This window comes from Tursiops truncatus, chromosome X, assembly GCF_011762595.2.
Source record: "Tursiops truncatus isolate mTurTru1 chromosome X, mTurTru1.mat.Y, whole genome shotgun sequence".
NCBI classification, from domain to species: domain Eukaryota; kingdom Metazoa; phylum Chordata; class Mammalia; order Artiodactyla; family Delphinidae; genus Tursiops; species Tursiops truncatus.
This window is the reverse complement of record NC_047055.1, coordinates 103,521,142-103,540,327: the sequence shown is the minus strand read 5'-3', so window position 1 is coordinate 103,540,327 and position 19,186 is coordinate 103,521,142. Positions and strand designations below refer to the sequence as shown.

The following is a 19,186-nucleotide window of genomic DNA, read 5'->3' as shown; positions in this document are numbered from 1 at the left end:
TGGACCCGTGAGCCATGGCCGCTGAGCCTGCGTGTCCGGAGCCTGTGCTCCGCAACGGGAGAGGCCACAACAGTGAGAGGCCCGCGTACCACTTAAAAAAAAAAAATCCCCCCAAATCGTCCTACTTCCTCTCCATCATCACCAAAAGTTTCTGAATAACATTTGTAAGCAAATCCATTCCCTGGCAGTTAAACGTTTACTACTGAGCAGTTATCAGTTTCCTACTTCTTTTTGCTAATACCCATTTTCTCAACACTCAGGTGCAACATCACACCTCCCAGGGGTGAGGTCATCAGGTGGCACCAGATGTTTAGTGATTCCTGATGAGTCCCCCTCTTCAGCTTGGTGTCCATTAATTGTTCTAGATGCTTTCAGGGAGGAAGAAATTATCTTCTACCCTTCTAGGTTCTTCTGGCTGGTCTAAGAGTTAAATTGACGTGAGACGGATTAACAGGAGAAAATCAAACAAAAGTATAATGACACATATACACGAGAGAGACCCAAGCAAATGAGTAACTTGCCAAAATGGACAAAACCCTCACCTTAAATACCATCTTCAGCTAAAGACAAAAGAGGATGTTGGGGATACTGGTTTGGGACTTGAAAGGGAAGGCAATTCATATGGAGATAGAAAAGCAAAGGTTTTGTAAACAAATGCTTTCTGGGCCAGGCAGAGACAGTGGGACACAGAGTGGACTCTGATCTTTAGGTTCTGCCTAAAATCTCCCCCACCACATGTAGCCCATATTCTTTGCAGATAGCTCTGGTGATAGCTCTATTCCAGGAACAGGATCTCTATCTAAATTCTTTTAGGCAGTTGGGGGATAGTCAGAGTTTCTTGTTGAGTCTTTTGGGCCTTGATTGTTTTCAGCTCGGAATAATCCATATGCCAAAAAGACATTTTGGGATGGCAAGTTTTGCTCCTCTATACTGCCAGAAACTTATGGACCATGCATCTAGAAGGTGGCCATCAAGAGCTACCATTTCAGTCCTTACAAGAATCTCTGAACTATCTAAAAACAATGCAGTAATGATATTCCTATTTTGTACACCCTTTCCTTTCAAACGCATGAGATTTCCTCTCCATTCTGGAGGGGCTGTGCCACTGCCTTCCTTCCTCTGATAGGTGTAGGAAATATACCCAATAATTCATTCAGGTTCCAGTATGCGGCCCTCAGGTTCCTGAAGGGCATAATTTGGCCTAACTTGATACATGAACTACAAGTCATCACTTATAGAAAAGCTTAAGTCCCATCATAATAGTAACACTAGTAATAGTAATAATTGGTAACAATTTGTGAGCACTCATTCACCATGGGTACTGTGGATGTACATTAACTCATTTAACTCCAGGTTATTTGTGGTTACTTAAATCCCCTTGCAATCTGCTGGCCAGGCAAATAAGTTGTAATGTTCTTAAGATCTACAGAAATATGCTGTAAGATAGTACGAAATACATTTTCATAAGGAAATCTGACACTACAGCTGAATTATGGTTAGCAAATTTTAAAGTGCATGTCTTGTTTTTCTGTGATTTTGTTCCCTTGAAATTTGAGCAGACGTTGTTACATCCTGCAGGAATAACAACCTCAACTATGAGCTTAATATAACCTATCCCTTCCATTTCTTTCCTTTCTTTTGGGATCCTTAGATAAATCTCTGATTTTCAAAGAACTCTGTGTGGTTAGTTACTGGCAACTATTACGTGCCATAGGTCCTAATACTTATTTGGGTAAAATGTCTTGAGCAAGTTGCAAGGGAACTTTCTCTCTCTCTCTGTGTGTGTGTGTGTGTGTGTGTGTGTGTGTGTGTGTGTGTGTGTGTGTGTGTGTGTGTGTGTGTGTGTGTGAGGGAGAGAGAGAGAGAGAGAGAGACAGAGACAGAGACAGAGACACAGAGACAGAGAGACACACAGAGAGACTGAGAGACACAGAGATTCTTCATTTCAGAATAAAGTCTTCTGGAAGAGGAGCCATTTAGTTTAACTAATGACAAAAGAGAAATATGTTTTGTAAACCACTTTGCTTTTATCTTAAATGGAGAGTCTTTGGCAAAACATTTATTTTTACCGTGATCATAGAGTAATTTCAATACCCATGATTAATGGTGCAAATGAAATTAAAACCCCCTACTATTCAACATCTTGTTTAAGAACGAAATGCTCACTGTTTCCTCATTCCAACTAGTAAGATCTCTGGATGCTGATGCTTTTTAATTAGGGAAGAAATTTCCTTTTAATTGAAAAGAAAACTTTTTTTTTTTTTAATAAGTTAGAGAGTGTCCTCTAGTGGAGAGAGAATCTCCGCTCTCAGCAGATTTAGAAATGGCCAAATGATACCTAGTTAGAAGAAGGTTACACTAAATAGCAAGTGTCCCTACTGCTGATTGGAATCTGCTGGTTTAAGAGAAAATGCATTATTTTTCCTCTAAGGCCCCCTCACATTGTGGCCTACTTGAAAGCCTGCCGTATGACAAGCATTGTTCTCATTTTAGATAACAAATGATTTTTTATGATCAATTTTAGAGTGCTTCCTTCGGAACTTGGTAAGATTGAGCTGACAGTGCACCTTTCGGCCAAAAAGGCAGCAGAAGCATTTAGTGCAATTTACTGAAGCTTTTACAGATATCAACTTGATACAGCAAGAATACCATTATCTTCGGGACTCCAGCCCTGGCTGACTGATATATTTGATGTGTGTGGCTCCCCAGGCCATAGCTTAAATTTTTCTGTTATTATTTGAAGGAAGACAAAGAAACAAAATTGAGGGGGAAATTAAAGTGACTCTTTTCTATAACCTGTGGAATTCTAATGCTAATTTCCTGTATTTCTGGTTATGTATAGTAAATAGTATTAACGTTATCACTTGGGTATCAGAGGTCACACTAGAGGAGACTTTTTTCAATATATAAATGGAAAGGGATAAGGGAGAGCTTTGGTGCTTGACTCTCTAAATCACATGCTAGGCTTGCCTTATCAGAAATTGCATGTTACAGCAAATTAGAGAGCAAAAGATAGAAAAGATGGATAGTTTCTCTTGATAACAAGTTAAATAGTTTGGACTTAAATAGAGTAAAGATAAAATTATATTGCTGATTCTTCTATTGGAAAAAAAGAAAGAGGAATAAGGAGAGTGTTCTTAAATCCTTGAGTAGTCGAACACATGTCAGAGACATAACGTGTATGTATGAATATCATGTGTGTGGCTTATTTGAATGGTAATAATAAGCAGTAAGGCTAGCATTGTATTTCTGTTAACAGGTAATGTTCAGAAAAATGTATCATCACGACTTTCATACAGATATTAAAATGAACACATGTTAAAGATTTTTTGCTCATATGATATGAAGGGAACAGGCAGGTGTTATGACCAATTCAAAGGTAAAGTCAAAATAGTATATTAAACAGAAGAAAGGAATGCTGAGATAAATTCCAAGTAGAGACAAAATTGATTTTTCCCTGGGGTGAGGAGCAAGCAAGGCTAGGGGAGCGGATAGGGAATTAAGTCGAATGGCTACTAGACATGAGAGAATTTACATATCAGTTACCTACAAAGAGTTACAAAGAGTTGAAAAATCACTCAAAGACAGGAAAGGGCTAAAATCTGATAACTCAGAATGGTGTGCAATAGAAAAATGAGTAGTTTTCCACAGAAACACAAATGTTTTTCCTACATTCCTTTGGAAACCTAGTATATTTCTATAGCTTGGATTGGCTCATCAGTGACCCAGTTGTACAGTCTACTTCTTGTCTATGCCAGCAACTTCTCTAACCACCACTGTCATTATTAGGAACCCTCTTTCCTAGACTCCCTGTCCTTGCTTCCTGCTTAAAAGCCCTGATGGAATGTTTTTCAATCTTGTTGCTTTTCTCAGCCCCAACTCCAATTTAAACAGAGTTCAAGGTAAAAAGAAATTGTTCCAGACAGTTAACTGTAACCACTTGCATGAAAATCACCTGGGAGTGCTTGTTAAAAATGAAAATCCCTGGAACCCTATACACTTGCTGAGTCAACATCTGGTTTTGGGAGAGTGAGAGTAAGTTTTTTTGACAGTAAGTTCAAGACTCACTGGCTTCAGTAAAGAAAAAAATATAACATCTGGAGCCATATTCATCTAAACTAAATGATATTGTAGAACATATGAGTGTATAAAATAAACTCTGGCCTGAAAGTTAGTGGAAATTTGCTAGAAGAAACAAGGTTAATGGTAGCATGAGGAGTTGCAATACCAATAACCTTTCCTCTAGTTGCTATCAAAATCTGGCTATGGGGACTTCCCTGGCAGTCTGTTGGTTAGGACTCCGTGCTTCCACTGCAGGGGACACGGGTTCCATCCCTGGTCAGGGAACTAAGATCCTGTATGCCACATGGTGCAGCCAAAAACAAAAATCTGGCTATGATTATTTTAAAGTTGAATATCTGGAATAATCTATTAATGATTTTTCTAGGCACTATGCTGCGTCCTTTTATTGTTTTTCCTTTTTAATTGAAAGCATACTCAGGTACACATTAGACAACAAACACAATAAAGAAAAATTTGTGATCATTCACTATTGTCTTAATTTTCTTTGTATTATTTTCTGTTCTACTGAAGCTTTTCTAATTATATATTTAAATCTGTCAGTCGTGAACTTTCTTGTTACTTCTAGGCTCTAATTCTAAGAAAAGAGTTTTTTTCCTCTACCGATTTATAAAATAATATATTTTCTCCTAGATAGTATATACATTTTATAATAATATTTAACTCTTTAATAAATCCCAATTTTTTTTGTTGTATTATGTGAAATTAATTTTTGTTTCCAGGTCATAATTCAGTTCTGATAACACATTGCCTGGAGTTAAGTCTGGTACAATTTCTGAGCATTTATATCATTTTTCTTTAAAAGCATAAGCCTTCAATAGTTTATTCATTTCCTATAAATTCTCAACTAAAATTATAAATACATCACAGGGCCTATAGCACAACAGTGGGGAAATAAGCATTTTAGGTATGATGTTGATAATTACATTCTGTGGTCTAATAAAAGCCCTTTTATCTTGATAGTGTTTTTATAATTTTGAACAACACTGGTTATTAATAAAATAATTATATGTAATAATAAATTTTTGGTTTAATAGTAAGAACCACAAAAATACTGCTTCACATTCACTAGAATGGCTATAATCAAAAAGACAGGTAACAAGTGTTGGCAAGCATGTGGAGAAATTAAAACTCTCATACATTCCTGGTGAGAATGTAAAACGGTGCAGCCACTTTGGAACAGTTTGGCAATTCCTCAAACATTTAAGCATAGAATTATAATGTAGCAGTTCCATTCCTAGACATATAACCAAGAGAAATGAAAGCATATGTCCACACAAAAATTTGTACAAGTGTTCAAAGCAGCTTTATTCATGATAGTCAAAGAGTGGAAACAACCCAAATGTGCGTCAATTGATAAATGGATACACAAGATGTGGTATATCCATACAATGAAATATTATTTAGCCATAAAGAGGAATGAAGTATTGATATATACTGTGACATGGGTGAACCTTGAAAACATTAAGCTGATCAAAAGAAGGCAGAAACAAAAAGCCACATACTGTATGATTTCATTTATATGAGATATCCGGAATAGGCAAGTCCATAGAGACAGAAAGTAGAAATAGGTGAGTGATTGCCAAGGCCCAGGGGTTTGGGAGGAACTGACTAGTGACTGCTAATTGGTTCAGGATTTCTTACTGGGGTGATGAAAGTCTCGTATACATTGATTGTGCTGCTGGTTTCACAGTTCTGCGAATATACTGAAAACCATTGAATTGTACATTTTAAGTGGGTCAATTGAGGATATGTGAAATATACCTCAAAAGAGGTATGAAAAATATGCATGCAATATCTTTGAAAAACAACTTTATAGAAAGTGGTGTGCTGGTAAATGTTTAACAATTGGCTCTCCCAGTGTCATTCTGAGAATTACACCACCATATAGGTGGTTGATATTTTCATTTATATTGGAAATAAGAGTGAAACATTGGAGACGTATGTCAGAACTTCATTTGTTCATCAGTGATGTAAGCAAATCCTTTGCTGAATTAGATGATAATTTTTGGATGCCAGAGGAATTTTTTTATGTTTGCAGTATTACCAGTGTAACAGCTATAGACATGACACTTTGAAGTTTAATCTGCATTATTAACATTTTCTCCATATTGTCTTAAGTACAGACAATCAGCAAAACAGTAAATCATAGCCTGATTTGTAGCATTTGGCAATTTGTGGGGTAAATACTCTCACCATGGCTGATTGCTGGCTACTAACATAATCTCACTTACTGTGCATTTGGGAAGAGATGTGCAGTAATACACTATTATATGGTATTTCTGCCATACCAATACCACAGAAGAAGAATATGGAAAAATAAATAGGAGAGTTAGAGTTTGGGGTATTTTTTACCTTAGTTTTTAATATAGTATATTTAATTATAAGTTTCTATAATTTAATTTTTAATAATGACTATGTTTAACAACCTGCTTAAAGAATTTCTGAAAAATGTAATAGCTGATTCTTAACAGGCTGGTGTGAGCCAGCTCCGACCCACAAGAGAATTAACACCTGAATGAGGAGGCGCTGAATGTTGAAGACTAGTTTACAAGATAGACTTGGCCTGTTGAGATAGGCTGGAGACATGTAACCTTTAATTAATGAAGCTTTGAAAAAAGAAATCAAGGAAAAATGCAAGTACAAGAGATATTAAGCAGGGTATTAATTTGAAATTATTTATTGAGTTGCTAATATATTCAACACGCTGTAATGGGTCTAGTAATATACAAAGGTAGTTACAGATGTAATTTCTGCCTTTGGGGAGTGAATATCCTAGTTGCTGCACTAGACATGCAAACAAACCAACTATTGTGAGGAATATATTATGATAAAGTACAGATATGTTCCAAGGACTAGAGAGGAGAAAAGACGGAGTGAAGAGGTGCTATTTGAGTTGGGACTTAATGGATGAGGAGTAATTTACTAGGTGGAAATGAGGAGAATTTAAAGCGAAGAATATAACATTAAAAAGCATGAGAATGTGAAATAGATCATGGATGGACTACTCATAAAACTCAGATGCTAAAATCCTGTTATGTAACTGGCATGTCCTGCTTCATCAGCCTGAGTTACAAACACAGTCATATTATTTTTATTTTCCTAATTCCTGTTTCCTAATTGCCTAATTAACTTTCTAACCAAAATTTGCTAATTATATTTTCCTAATTTTCCTGGTTGTGCTTATGAATCTCTATCTATCCTTATTGAGTGGAAGTGCATCATCTGTCCCTAGGATCTAGAGACTGTCATACAGAGTGAAGTATGTCAGAAAGAGAAAAACAAATATCGTATATTAATGCATGTATGTGGAACCTAAAAAAATGGTACAGATGAACCGGTTTAAAGGGCAGAAGTTGAGACACAGATGTAGAGAACAAACGTATGGACACCGGGGGGGAAAGACGCGGGGGTGTGGGGATGGTGGTGTGCTGAATTGGGCGATTGGGATTGACATGTATACACTGATGTGTATAAAATTGATGACTAATAAGAACCTGCTGTATTAAAAAAAAAAGATGAAAGAAGGATAAATTTTAAAGAAACAAACAAACAAAATTAATAGTAAAGGAACCTATTTAAAGCTGCATTTGGGCTTCCCTGGTGGCGCAGTTGTTGAGAGTCCGCCTGCCGATGCAGGGGACACTGATTCGTGCCCCGATCTGGGAAGATCCCACATGCCGCGGAGCGGCTGGGCCCGTGAGCCATGGCCGCTGAGCCTGCGCGTCCGGAGCCTGTGCTCCGCAAGAGAGGCCACGGCAGTGAGAGGCCCGCGTACCGCAAGAAAAAAAAAAAAGCTGCATTTTGCCTCTTAAAAGTTTGTAGACATTTTCTGGACTTGACTTACCTGGTCACTAATAACGGTTATTGTATATAGAATCAAAGTCCATAAGGAATCACTTAGTTGGAGAACATTCAGACATAAACAAGCATAACATAAAAGGAGAGGCTATGTCATGCACCTTAGAAATATTAGAACAGCAAGAACTTAGTTATGAACTATTCTTACACAGTGGACATAAGTAAAATAATAATACGAATTTTATCCAATAAAAATTTTCTTATTGTGGAACTTGGAGAATAAATTTTACATATAAGTTGACCCATACCAGGACTTAGAAAGAATGCATCTGTAACTGCATTGTGCTTTGCTCTGGGTTCATGTTGTAGAATCACTTGTAAGCCCCGTTTCACGAGGTGTGCACTATTAACTCATAGTTTAGCTGTGAGGCTTGCAGTCTTTAGGAACCTCGTTCTCTTCACCTTAAAGTCAGAGTTGTCAGAGTCCTCTAGAATATTCTCAGGAATTTATGAAATGAAGGAAGTTTCCTTACTTCAGATGCCTATAAAGGTATCCCTGGAGCCTAGTTTTCAGCCCTTCATGTAGTCCTCATCCTTGTGAGTTCCCCTGCTCCAGTCTAAGCTGGAGTAGGTCTCCACAGGTCTCTATCCCACCCTGAATTTTCTAGCTCTACTTGGAGACAGCAAGACCTTAAAACTATAATGGTGCTGGTGTATTTCAGTTCTCTAATGCCGCCTGAGGCTTGGGGAAACCAGGTGTTTGCAAAATCACATTACCTGTCCAGAAATACGCCTTATTTTCTGCAGGCATTAAATTCGCTTCCACTTTTCAGTCAGGGACCTCCACTTACCTTATTAAATAATCAACCAATCTGTATTCACCATTATAGTGGTCTCGCTTGAGTAGCATATTGGAAGAAACTCATCTCCACAGTAGTATTATTGATTTTACATCTTATAAACATCCCAAATATTTATTCTCAGGAGTTGTTCATTTGTATTTTAATGCGCTTTTTTACCTGAGCGTGTGTTGGTTTCCTAATTAAAATACTATTCCTCATATAGTACAAATATTTTAATAACATTTTTAGGGGATCCTGCATTTTACAATTTCATTTCTTTCCCATGAAAAGATTTTGTTCTCTTTCTGTTTTCCACATTCAGGACTGAGAAACATCTTCTACCTGCTTTACAAAATCTTATATTATCAACATTATGTACTGTCTGATATCATGCTTTGAGAAGGGCACGTCACCTCCATGGTACCATTCCCAATAATTCATAACCTCAATTTAATCATGTGGAAAAATCAGGCAAACTTAAATGGAAGAACCTTCTATGAAATAACCGACCAGTGTTCTTCAAAATCTTATAAGTAATTCACTTTCCACTAAATAAGCTGTCAAAAGCCCACATGAATTTGACAAAGATAGAAAACATCTGAAAAATGTGACTTTAGAAAGATGTTTCATTAAAACAATGAAGTGATTAAAATGTTACCTGCCACTTTGCCTAAAATAAGAGTGTACAAACAGTTTTATAACACATTTTCATCACTTCTCTCAACAGGCGATTCAGCTAATCTAACCTGCAGAGCTTTCTTTGGGTACAGTGGAGATGTCAGTCCTTTAATATACTGGATGAAAGGAGAGAAGTTTATTGAAGATCTGGATGAAAATCGAGTTTGGGAAAGTGACATTAGGTAAAGTAATTTTTGTCTTTTAACTTGTACAATCAAGATTAACTTTTGTTCTCTTAGTGAATAGAAAGTGAACTAAAAGAAAAGAAGGGGTTTGGGGGAGTGTTTTACTATTATAATAAAAATATTGCAACATTTAGTGGCAAAGAGGCAAAATAGTCTTGAGAGTGTGACTATGAAATTGTCAAACAGGAGTGCCATTTGCAAAGAATTTAAGAGAATTAAAAAGGAGTTTTTCACTAAGGAATAAACTGAGTGTGAGAGAGACCAAAATAGCATCAAATATGGAAAATGTCTGAGATCAGATGATACAGCCACTATGTAGAACAGTATGGAGGTTCCTTAAAAAAACTGCAAATAGAACTACCATATGACCCAGCAATCCCACTACTGGGCATATACCCTGAGAAAACCATAATTCAAAAAGAGTCATGTACCACAATGTTCACTGCAGCTCTATTTACAATAGCCAGGACATGGAAGTAACCTAAGTGTCCATCGACAGATGAGTGGATAAAGAAGACATGGCACATATATACAATGGAATATTACTCAGCCATAAAAAGAAACGAAATTGAGTTATTTGTAGTGAGGTGGATGGACCTAGAGTCTGTCCTACAGAGCGAAGTAAGTCAGAAAGAGAAAAACAAATACTGTATGCTAACACATATATATGGAATCTAAAAAAAAAAAAAAAAACAAAGGTTCTGAAGAACCTAGGGGCAGGACAGGAATAAAGACGCAGACATAGAGAATGGACTTGAGGACACGGGGAGTGGGGAGGGTAAGCTGGGACGAAGTGAGAGAGTGGCATGGACATATATACACTACCAAATGTAAAATAGCTAGCTAGTGGGAAGCAGCCATATAGCACAGGGAGATCAGCTTGGTGTTTTGTGACCACCTAGACGGGTGGGATAGGGAGGGTGGGAGGGAGACGCAAGAGGAAGGGGATATGGGGATATATGTATATGTATAGCTGATTAACTTTATTATAAAGCAGAAACTAACACACCATTCACTGTAAAGCAATTATACTCCAATAAAGATTTTAAAAAAAACATGGAAAATGTGATATTATGCCTTCGGTTTATAAGAGCTCTTTTTCTTAATTGTTGAGAGAAGATATTAACAGGTTTCTAGGATTCAACCAAACACAATCTTTCTAACTTCCTTTTATATGTTTTTACATATTTTAGGCATCATGTTGACTATAAAGCACTTGATAGGAATGATAAAGGATACAAAAAATGTTTTTATCACCTTTTTTAGTCTGACTTTAAGGTCTAAACATTAATATAGTGGGAATAATAGTGAATAATTAAAATACAATCGATTTTGAGGGCATCATGCTTAAGCCTCTTCCTTCTTTTTTAAAAAAAATAATTAATGTATTTGTTCATTTACTTCTAAATATTGAGGTATTCAATTATGACCCAAAGTAGGCTTATACACAGATACTCATTTTTAATCATAATGTAAATTGGCAAATATATTAATAAATAAGCTATAAGTGAATCAAAATACTGATCAATTGTAAACATTCTCCCATCTAAAGATCGCCTCTTCTGGGTATATATGAGCATTTTAACTAAATTCTTCTTCTTAAATGTGAGGAGTTTTAAAACTTGATGAAAGATATAAGAGAAAAAGGTTTTCGATAGAAAATAAAAACCTATAGAACTGTCATATAAGATTATTTCTACTGGAATTTTCTTCCTGGCAACAAATACACAAGAATATTGCACTGCAGTTGGGTTCTGAAATGCCCAGATGAGTAATTCTCCAGTATGTACTAAAATGTTCCTCTGCCATTTCTCATGTTCAGAACTTCACTATTATCTCATACCCATACACTCTGAAATGCTAAGGTTAAAGAAGGATAATAAACCTCCTAACTTTTCCCCTCTCTCCTGTTGTGGGTGCTCAGGGAATGTTCTAGAAAGGTATTTTTCTTTAATTCTGCATTAGGAAGTATTGTGCAGAGATGAGTTACCAAGCAGGTGGGAGGGTAGAGGTGGAAACTTTGTGAGCAAGGAAAGGGAGGCTTACTTTGAAGTTTTCCATTTGTTCTAAAAAGATTGCTAAAATCCTTGACACTGAGATTAATGAGCGTTTACCATTAATTTTAAATGTCAGAATTAAACACTTCATCAAACATTTAGTCTACAGTTTTGTAATTTCATGTTTCTTTTAAAATAGGAATTGATTTGCACCATTAAAAAAAAATAGGCTAGAGGTTTCAATTGAAATGTCAAAATAGCTCAGACATTTTCTATTCTTCCTTTTATTTTTTTTAAATTAACCTGGTAGATAATTAGTCCTCCAGCGAAGACATTAGAATTTCTTATCTCACCCTTACATCATATTTCTTCTTAAAGGGAAAGCAATTTGTAAACTTTTCTTCAAGGTCTCTCTCACCTCTTTATTATGATAGTGTGATTGTCCTGCTAAGAGAGATAATTAACTGCAACTTAATTAGCATCTATAAAGACAAGCTTCCTTATTAGAAGTGAAGAAGAAAAGGGCATGATATAATTTAATTAAGATAGCATTAATCCATGACCAAATTTGAAGCACAGATGCTGTAGGTTTTTTCACATCAGATTCAGATTCATCTAAATGTTTTTCTTTTTCATGTATGTGTATGTTTGTGTGGGGTTTTTTGTTTCGTTTTGCTTTATATTTTAGAATCCTCAAGGAGCATCTTGGGGAACAGGAAGTTTCCATCTCATTAATTGTGGACTCTGTAGAAGAAGGTGACTTGGGAAATTACTCCTGTTATGTTGAAAATGGAAATGGACGTCGGCATGCCAGTGTTCTCCTTCACAAACGGGGTGAGTGTAACCTTCTAAGCTTGAGTGGTTGACTTAACCTTTAATGGAAGGGAAGTAATTGGGAAGCAAAAAGTTCTTTAATTGTTTTTACGTAAATTTATTCTAAATAAAATAATTACATTAGCATTAGGGCCATCAAAACATGTAACACAGCAGATAGGTGACTAGCTCATACACTAGAGTCAAACTCAGATTCCTTGCTTTGTTTTTTTGTTGGTTTGTTTGTTTTGGCCGGGCCTCATGGTATGCGGGATCTTAGTTCTTGAACCAGGGATCAAACCCACCAGGGATTGAACCCATTCCCCCTGCAGTGGAAGCGGGGAGTCTTCACCACTGGACCACCAGGGAAGTCCCCCTTGCTCTGTTTCAATACCAACTGTATAACCTTAGGAATGATATCTAACTTCCTTAAGCTTCAGTTTTCTGATAATATGGAATGGGGAAATAATAATATCAACTCTTCAGTGTGTTTTAAGGATGAAAGAAGACAGTAAATGTGAAGAGCTTGGCATGGAGCCTGTACACAGGAAGTATTTAGTTAGATGCTACTCTTTATTATTAGATATAGGCAAACCAATTAAAAATAACCAGGACAGTTTTAAGTCAAAGATTGTGCTCCTTATTGGAAGGTTGTTCCTTGAGTGTAAGAATTATGTCCAATGGATTCCCCATTGTAGTTGTTTTTGACTTTTTTTCTGCCTTGGATAAGTTTCACATGTGTAATATCCTCCCATGATTAATAATAATTCGCTAGTGAATTATTTGTCAATTATTATTCATGAATAGCAATTCACTAAATCTGATTCCACGGCAACCCCAACACCTTACACACAGGGAAAAAATATATATAAATAGATATTGAATTGTTTGAAATTATAGACGATTGTAAAATTTGAGCCATGCCTTTTAGTTGGTGAAAATTTTCATGTACATCGCAGAGAAAAATATATTTTTTCTACATTATGCTAAGTGAAAACTTTCTGGATGTTCTCTTACTCAGCAAATTCACAATGATTTTAATTTCAAAGCACATGTTTAATCCTAAACTCTTTGAGGTTGGAAAAGAAAGAGAATGCCGAAGACTGTTCCCCTCACTTTAGTGGACAATAGATTCTCTTTGAATAATGTTACTGAAAGCTATTAAAACAGACACTTCTGTTGTCAAGGTGACTATAATATTAAAATACTTTACTTTTGGGGGGATGTTAACAGAGGGAAAAGGTAAGCAGCAGTTAGTAAGCAACATGATTGTTTGTTTCTCTAGCTTAACACATATATTCAGTCAATGAAGGGATTTAGAGTAGAAATATTATACATATAAAAGGACAGAAATAGCTTCTCACGGTTGGAAGCAATTTAAATGTGTAATTGAACTACTCCATAACATCTTCCTCAGTGATCGGTCAGCTTATACTGGATCACATTCCTCCTCAAGGAAGCCAATTGTATCTTTGGAAAAACATAACTATTACAAAGCATTCCTATTTCACTGTCTGTCTACTCCTTGACCCCACTTTCAATCTCTCTTCCCCAAAATAGCCCTTCAAAAGTTTGAGGACCGTCACCATAATCCTTCTGGGCCTTCATTTCCCTAGATTCAACTTCTTTAGTTCCTTTTATTCATTCTTCTTTTATGTGGATAAAATACTTGCACCATTCTGGTTACTCTCTTGAGCAACATATATTTCTTTTTAGGACAAAGTAGGAGTGACAGTTAAAGTACGGAAGCTGGGTTGTTTCCAAGAAGGATACAATTATTAAAGCTCTCTTCTAGCAGCCAGGCACACAGCCAGGAAGGGGCACACAGCCCCACGCTATTTTTAGCATGTGTGGCCTAAGGTTAAGTTGCCCATAGCTACAGAAGCTTCCAGTACTACAAAAATAAATGACTGAGGAATCAAGGAAATTGTTTGAAAAAACTTTTCCAATACTGTCTAATTCCCCAAACATGAAGAAGAAAGTAGTGGACAATGTTAGAGCACTCTTGAATACTTAGATCTTCCACAGTGTTTTTCAAAGATGTATTTATGCCAACAGCATTTTATTCTTAATAAAATAAAAGCAGTAAGAAGCCAAAAAGAGTTCTTCAAGGTCATGTTCTCCAAAAGTCCCTCTTAAAGTTAGTGTTCACCTTCCTTTTAAGGGAGCTGCAGCAAATAAGTCATCAATTCACAATGACAGCAGTGTGGAATGGTCTACCCCAACCATCTACGGGGAAAAACAAAGGACTCTAGTTAACAGATGGCATAACTGCAAGTTCCCCAGCCCTGAAAGGTTCAGAAGGTCAAGACACAGCACATGTGAGCTGATAGTTTGAGTCATTGATCATAGGGTCCCTGAAAGAGTTAAATTGCTGTCATGCTAGCAATTATGTAATGACCAGATGTGTTACTGTATTGCTTGAGGGGCTTCCCTGGTGGCGCAGCGGTTAAGAATCCACCTGCCAATGCAGGGGACACGGGTTTGAGACCTGGTCCAGGAAGATCCCACATGCCGCGGAGCAACTAAGCCCATTCACCACAACTACTGAGCTGCTGAGCCTGCCCTCTGGAGCCCGCAAGCCACAACTACTGAGCCCCCATGCCACAACTACTGAGCCCCCGTGCCACAACTACTGAAGCCCGCACGCCTAGAGCCTGTGCTCTGCAACAAGAGAAGCCACTGCAATGAGAAGCCCGCGCACCGCAACGAAGAGTAGCCCCCACTCACTTCAGCTAGAGAAAGCCCGCGTGCAGCAACGAAGACCCAACGCAGCCAAAAATAAAATAAATAAATTTTTAAAAAAAGAAAAGGAAAATCCTTGCTTGGGAATATTCAGAGTTGTTGATTCCTGCAGCCAGGGAAGGTACTTGGACAGTTAGGATCATGTCACATGCTATACAGAGAACTAGGTTATACAGTGAAACAGAGACAAAGGGCCATGGGGCCATATTAGTGTATGACTACCCTGCCTCTTATTCCTCACTCTAGTCCCTGGCCTGACAAGCTTGAGGGTTAGATCCTTGTTCCAAAAAGAACCAAAGCAAAGAGTAGAGCAACATTCACTACTGTGCTATTTCTTGTCTCCACCATTGCCTATTGAATTGAATTCCATATATGTCTCTGAATCTTTTACCCAGATGTCTTTGCTTAGATTCCTAATTGCTGCTACCCGATTCGACCACACATCAAACACTGACCTTCAGTTTCCCTCCAAAACCCCGCCCTTTTATTTTCCTTTCATTTTTACGTTTTCCATTTCTCTAACACAAACAATTCTCCAGATGGGTACTCAGCAGCACTGTGCTCTGGCCTCTGGGCTAGCCCCTCTTGCACCGATCAGGCAGTCCTAAATTTCTTACTCATCCGCTGAGTTTTTCGTCCATACTCTAATTCTGGATGACCTCACAGCGTGGACATGTTTACTGTCTGGAGCAAAGTAGTTTAATGTTTAAGGGTTTGGACTCTGGAGCAAGGCTGTCTGTATGAAACCTACTCTCTGCTTACTAGCTATGCTATCTTGGACAAATCCCTTATTCTCTGTGAGCCTCAAATTCCTCTTGTGTAAAAGGGGAATAATAATAGTACCTTCCATATAGAGTAGCTATGAGGATTTAATAAATGAATATATATCAATATGTATCACAATGTCTGACACATATTTATCACCTAGTAAACGTTAGCAGCTATTACATGATTTTTCTACTCCAACTACATGATGTTCTGGCTAATTTAGGATGCAGCAATAATGTGTTCCATTAAAAACTCCCTGAAATCTAATTTATCGTTCATTAAAATGGTCAGCTGCAGCTCCAGCAATTTTGTTCTGTTGATTCTGTATTTTTCTTTATAACAGATTTACTTTAGTTTGAATGTGCTGTCCGAAAGGAGATCTTCATTTATTTATTCATGCATTTAATGATAATTGTTAAGAACCTACTATGTGTCTGGCACTCATAAAATTAAATGAACAGGGAATAAGAACCAATATAATTTGAAATGCCATCATCTGCTTTTTAAATTACATTGATATTAAGCACTTCTAATGTATTGATAGAATTGTGCTTCTAGGGAATATTTGGCTTTGAAGCTGTCACATTAAGGGAATGTTCATTAACAGTCCTGTTGTGAATGGTTATGTTTAGATATATCGATTACAGTATTATGGCACTTCATTCATCACGAAGTAGTTTGGGGACTGGCAAAGTATCTACCTCAGAGACTAGCACTAGTTAATAATGATAAATATCTGTTTTTTCTCTATTCCCCCTCAAACCCATTTTAATTGTTGCATGTGCAGTCTCTCTCTCCCCCTCCCTCCCTCTCTCCCTCCAAAGAGTGTAATCAATGGGAATTAGACTTGCTCTATAAACTCCCTAGTCCTCGGAATATCTTTAGTAATGTAATTAACATGTACATCATTTAGGACGCATTGTTTTAAAGCCAGATGAATTTAGACCCAGTGGAGTCCTTATCCCTTCTTATAATGAATCATTTTTGTACTCTGTGCCCCTATCCTTGTTGGTATTTACCTAGTGCATTTATTTGCTGAGAGATACAGTAAGACTGTAGAACTGTTTAAAGCTCTCTCGGGGCTCATCCTTTGACATCTTCGACCATAGATTTCAGAATATGGAAAAGCCAAACTTTGCCCAGACATCAAAACCTCCTACATCTCTTTATGGCTGCATCTCCCTAAAAAGACCATGACCCATTAAAAACTGAGTAGACATCCACAGAAGAGTCACTTTTACTGAGTCGTTACTGTGGGGGAGGAAAAATCATTTTCCCTCTACCTTTCTAGGTTCTTGGCTGAGACACACCGTGTAATAAAAGCTAGATTAACAGGAGAAAAACAAACATAAATTTAATAGCATATATTCCTCCTGTATACGTGGGAGAACCCAGGAAAGCTGAGTAACTCCCTGAAGTGGCCCAAGCCAGCACCTTAATTACCATCTCCAGCTAAAGACAAAACAAGGTGTTGGGGAGCAGGGAGGTGGCCCGGAAAAGCACAGTAACCATGGGCATGGTTGTTCTGCAGATTTAATTCTCTGCCTTCTCCACTGATGAGTTTCTGGAGATTCAGAGTCATCCTCTCCCTGGTACAGCAAGGGAAACACCCTTACAAATGAGGATTTCTTTTATAAATGTAAATATCTCTTACAAAGAGTAACTTCTACTCGGTTTTTAGAGCTTCTCCTGTGTCTGCTGTCTCTTAAAAATAATCAGCCTTAAATAATGTTTATATCAAAGAGGCATATTTTCGGAGGGTATATTCTGTCCCTCTTCTTTGCTTGTGCAATGCCAAAATATTAAAGAACTTTAGTTATGTTGCTGCAGCATCTCCAAATCAGAGCCATCAGGTTTAACAAATTCTCTCTTTGGATAAGATCTGACATTTTGAAGTCAAAGTTTTATTCTATCCTGTAACATTTTTCTTGCTTCTCTGCTCCTCAGTTATGTAAGACATTTAATCTGACCTCAATTCTTTTTTTTTTCTTGGCAACTAACACCAAAACAAATAAACAAATAAAAACCACGTTGGAGGCTATTATGGATGCCAAGAGCACAAATTGTCTGGTACTAGTGATTTTGTACCTTTGAGTTTCTTGATATGGACATTGCAACAAGATTATTTGACTGCCACCAAAATTACAGGCATGAAAACTAAACTTTTGAGCTATTTCCTCAGATATAGAATATATGATTTAAGTGAGGTTAACTCCAAGTTATTTTTGCCTCAACAGTGGAATATCTTTTCAAAGGTCTGTTGATCCCAGTTTTTCTTGATCAGCTACAGCATGGATATTTGTAACGTAGCATAGTTTTGCCTTTCAGTCCTTTTGGTTATTGTTTTCCTAAGTGTGAATTGGAATATCCAAGCAGCATCTTTGTTAGGAAAGAAAAGGACCACTCTTAGCTGATGATTAGCTTATTTCTCAATTAATAAGTAACAAGGGAATGATCCAGGACCACACCCATATTGAGAGCCGAGAATGATAAGCCCTTCAGTTTTTATCATTCCTGTTAACCATGTGGGCCAGAGCTCTTAGTATTTAATTTATATATGGGCATAGTCATTGGAAGTCCTTTATTTTGTTTGTTTTCCTAACTAAATGTTAAATTCTTAATAAAGATCTTTAACTTGTACTTCTCTCTTATATCTTTAACTTGTACATCATCACATAAATGTGATGTACGGGATGGTTAAAGTTCAGTAAGGAATCTCCAGATTGAACTTTTAAATGCCCCCGAGGCGAGGAAGGCAAGCCAAACACTCGCCATCATGCTTGCCTGTAATACCTGTAGCTTTGGGTGAATTCCTCACTTTCTGAGGTCCCCCAAATATCCTGAGGTTCCTGCACCTGCCAGGAAGTGACCTGCCTTACTCCCCTGGTAAGGCTGCCGGGAACCCTGTAAGCAAGGTGCCAGGCTGTTTTTCCAAAGGGCCTTATTGGCTCCATAAAGTCAACCTTAGTTCCTTAAAGCTGTCTGGTCATATCTGAGTCTATGCATGTCTCTCTCAAATAAGACATTCCAGTGAAAACCTTGGTAATATAACAAATTTCCAATTGTGTCCTGTTCCAAGGAGAACAGATTCTTATTGAACTTATGTAAATATAACTAGAATGCCCTGAAAATAAGAGTATTCACCATGAGTTTCTGAATTCTGGAGGGATCAGGTAGGGAGAAAAATATAAATGTTTCAATTCTGCTTATAAAGATATAACTTACCAAATTGCTGTTATGTCATAGTGTAAGATTAAAGGTTTTCTTATATCTGAAA

At 37.2% G+C, this 19,186-nt stretch overlaps 1 protein-coding gene across 1 annotated transcript in view; it reads left to right on the top strand.

Annotated features, from left to right (window-relative positions):
• IL1RAPL1 (interleukin 1 receptor accessory protein like 1) overlaps positions 1 to 19,186 on the top strand; it is a 653,815-nt gene that overhangs the window by 599,388 nt on the left and 35,241 nt on the right. The window contains exons 6-7 of the mRNA XM_073798899.1: positions 9,451 to 9,583; positions 12,272 to 12,417. Of these exons, the coding sequence (XP_073655000.1) occupies positions 9,451 to 9,583; positions 12,272 to 12,417 (279 nt within the window). The remainder of the gene's footprint in view (positions 1 to 9,450; positions 9,584 to 12,271; positions 12,418 to 19,186) is intronic.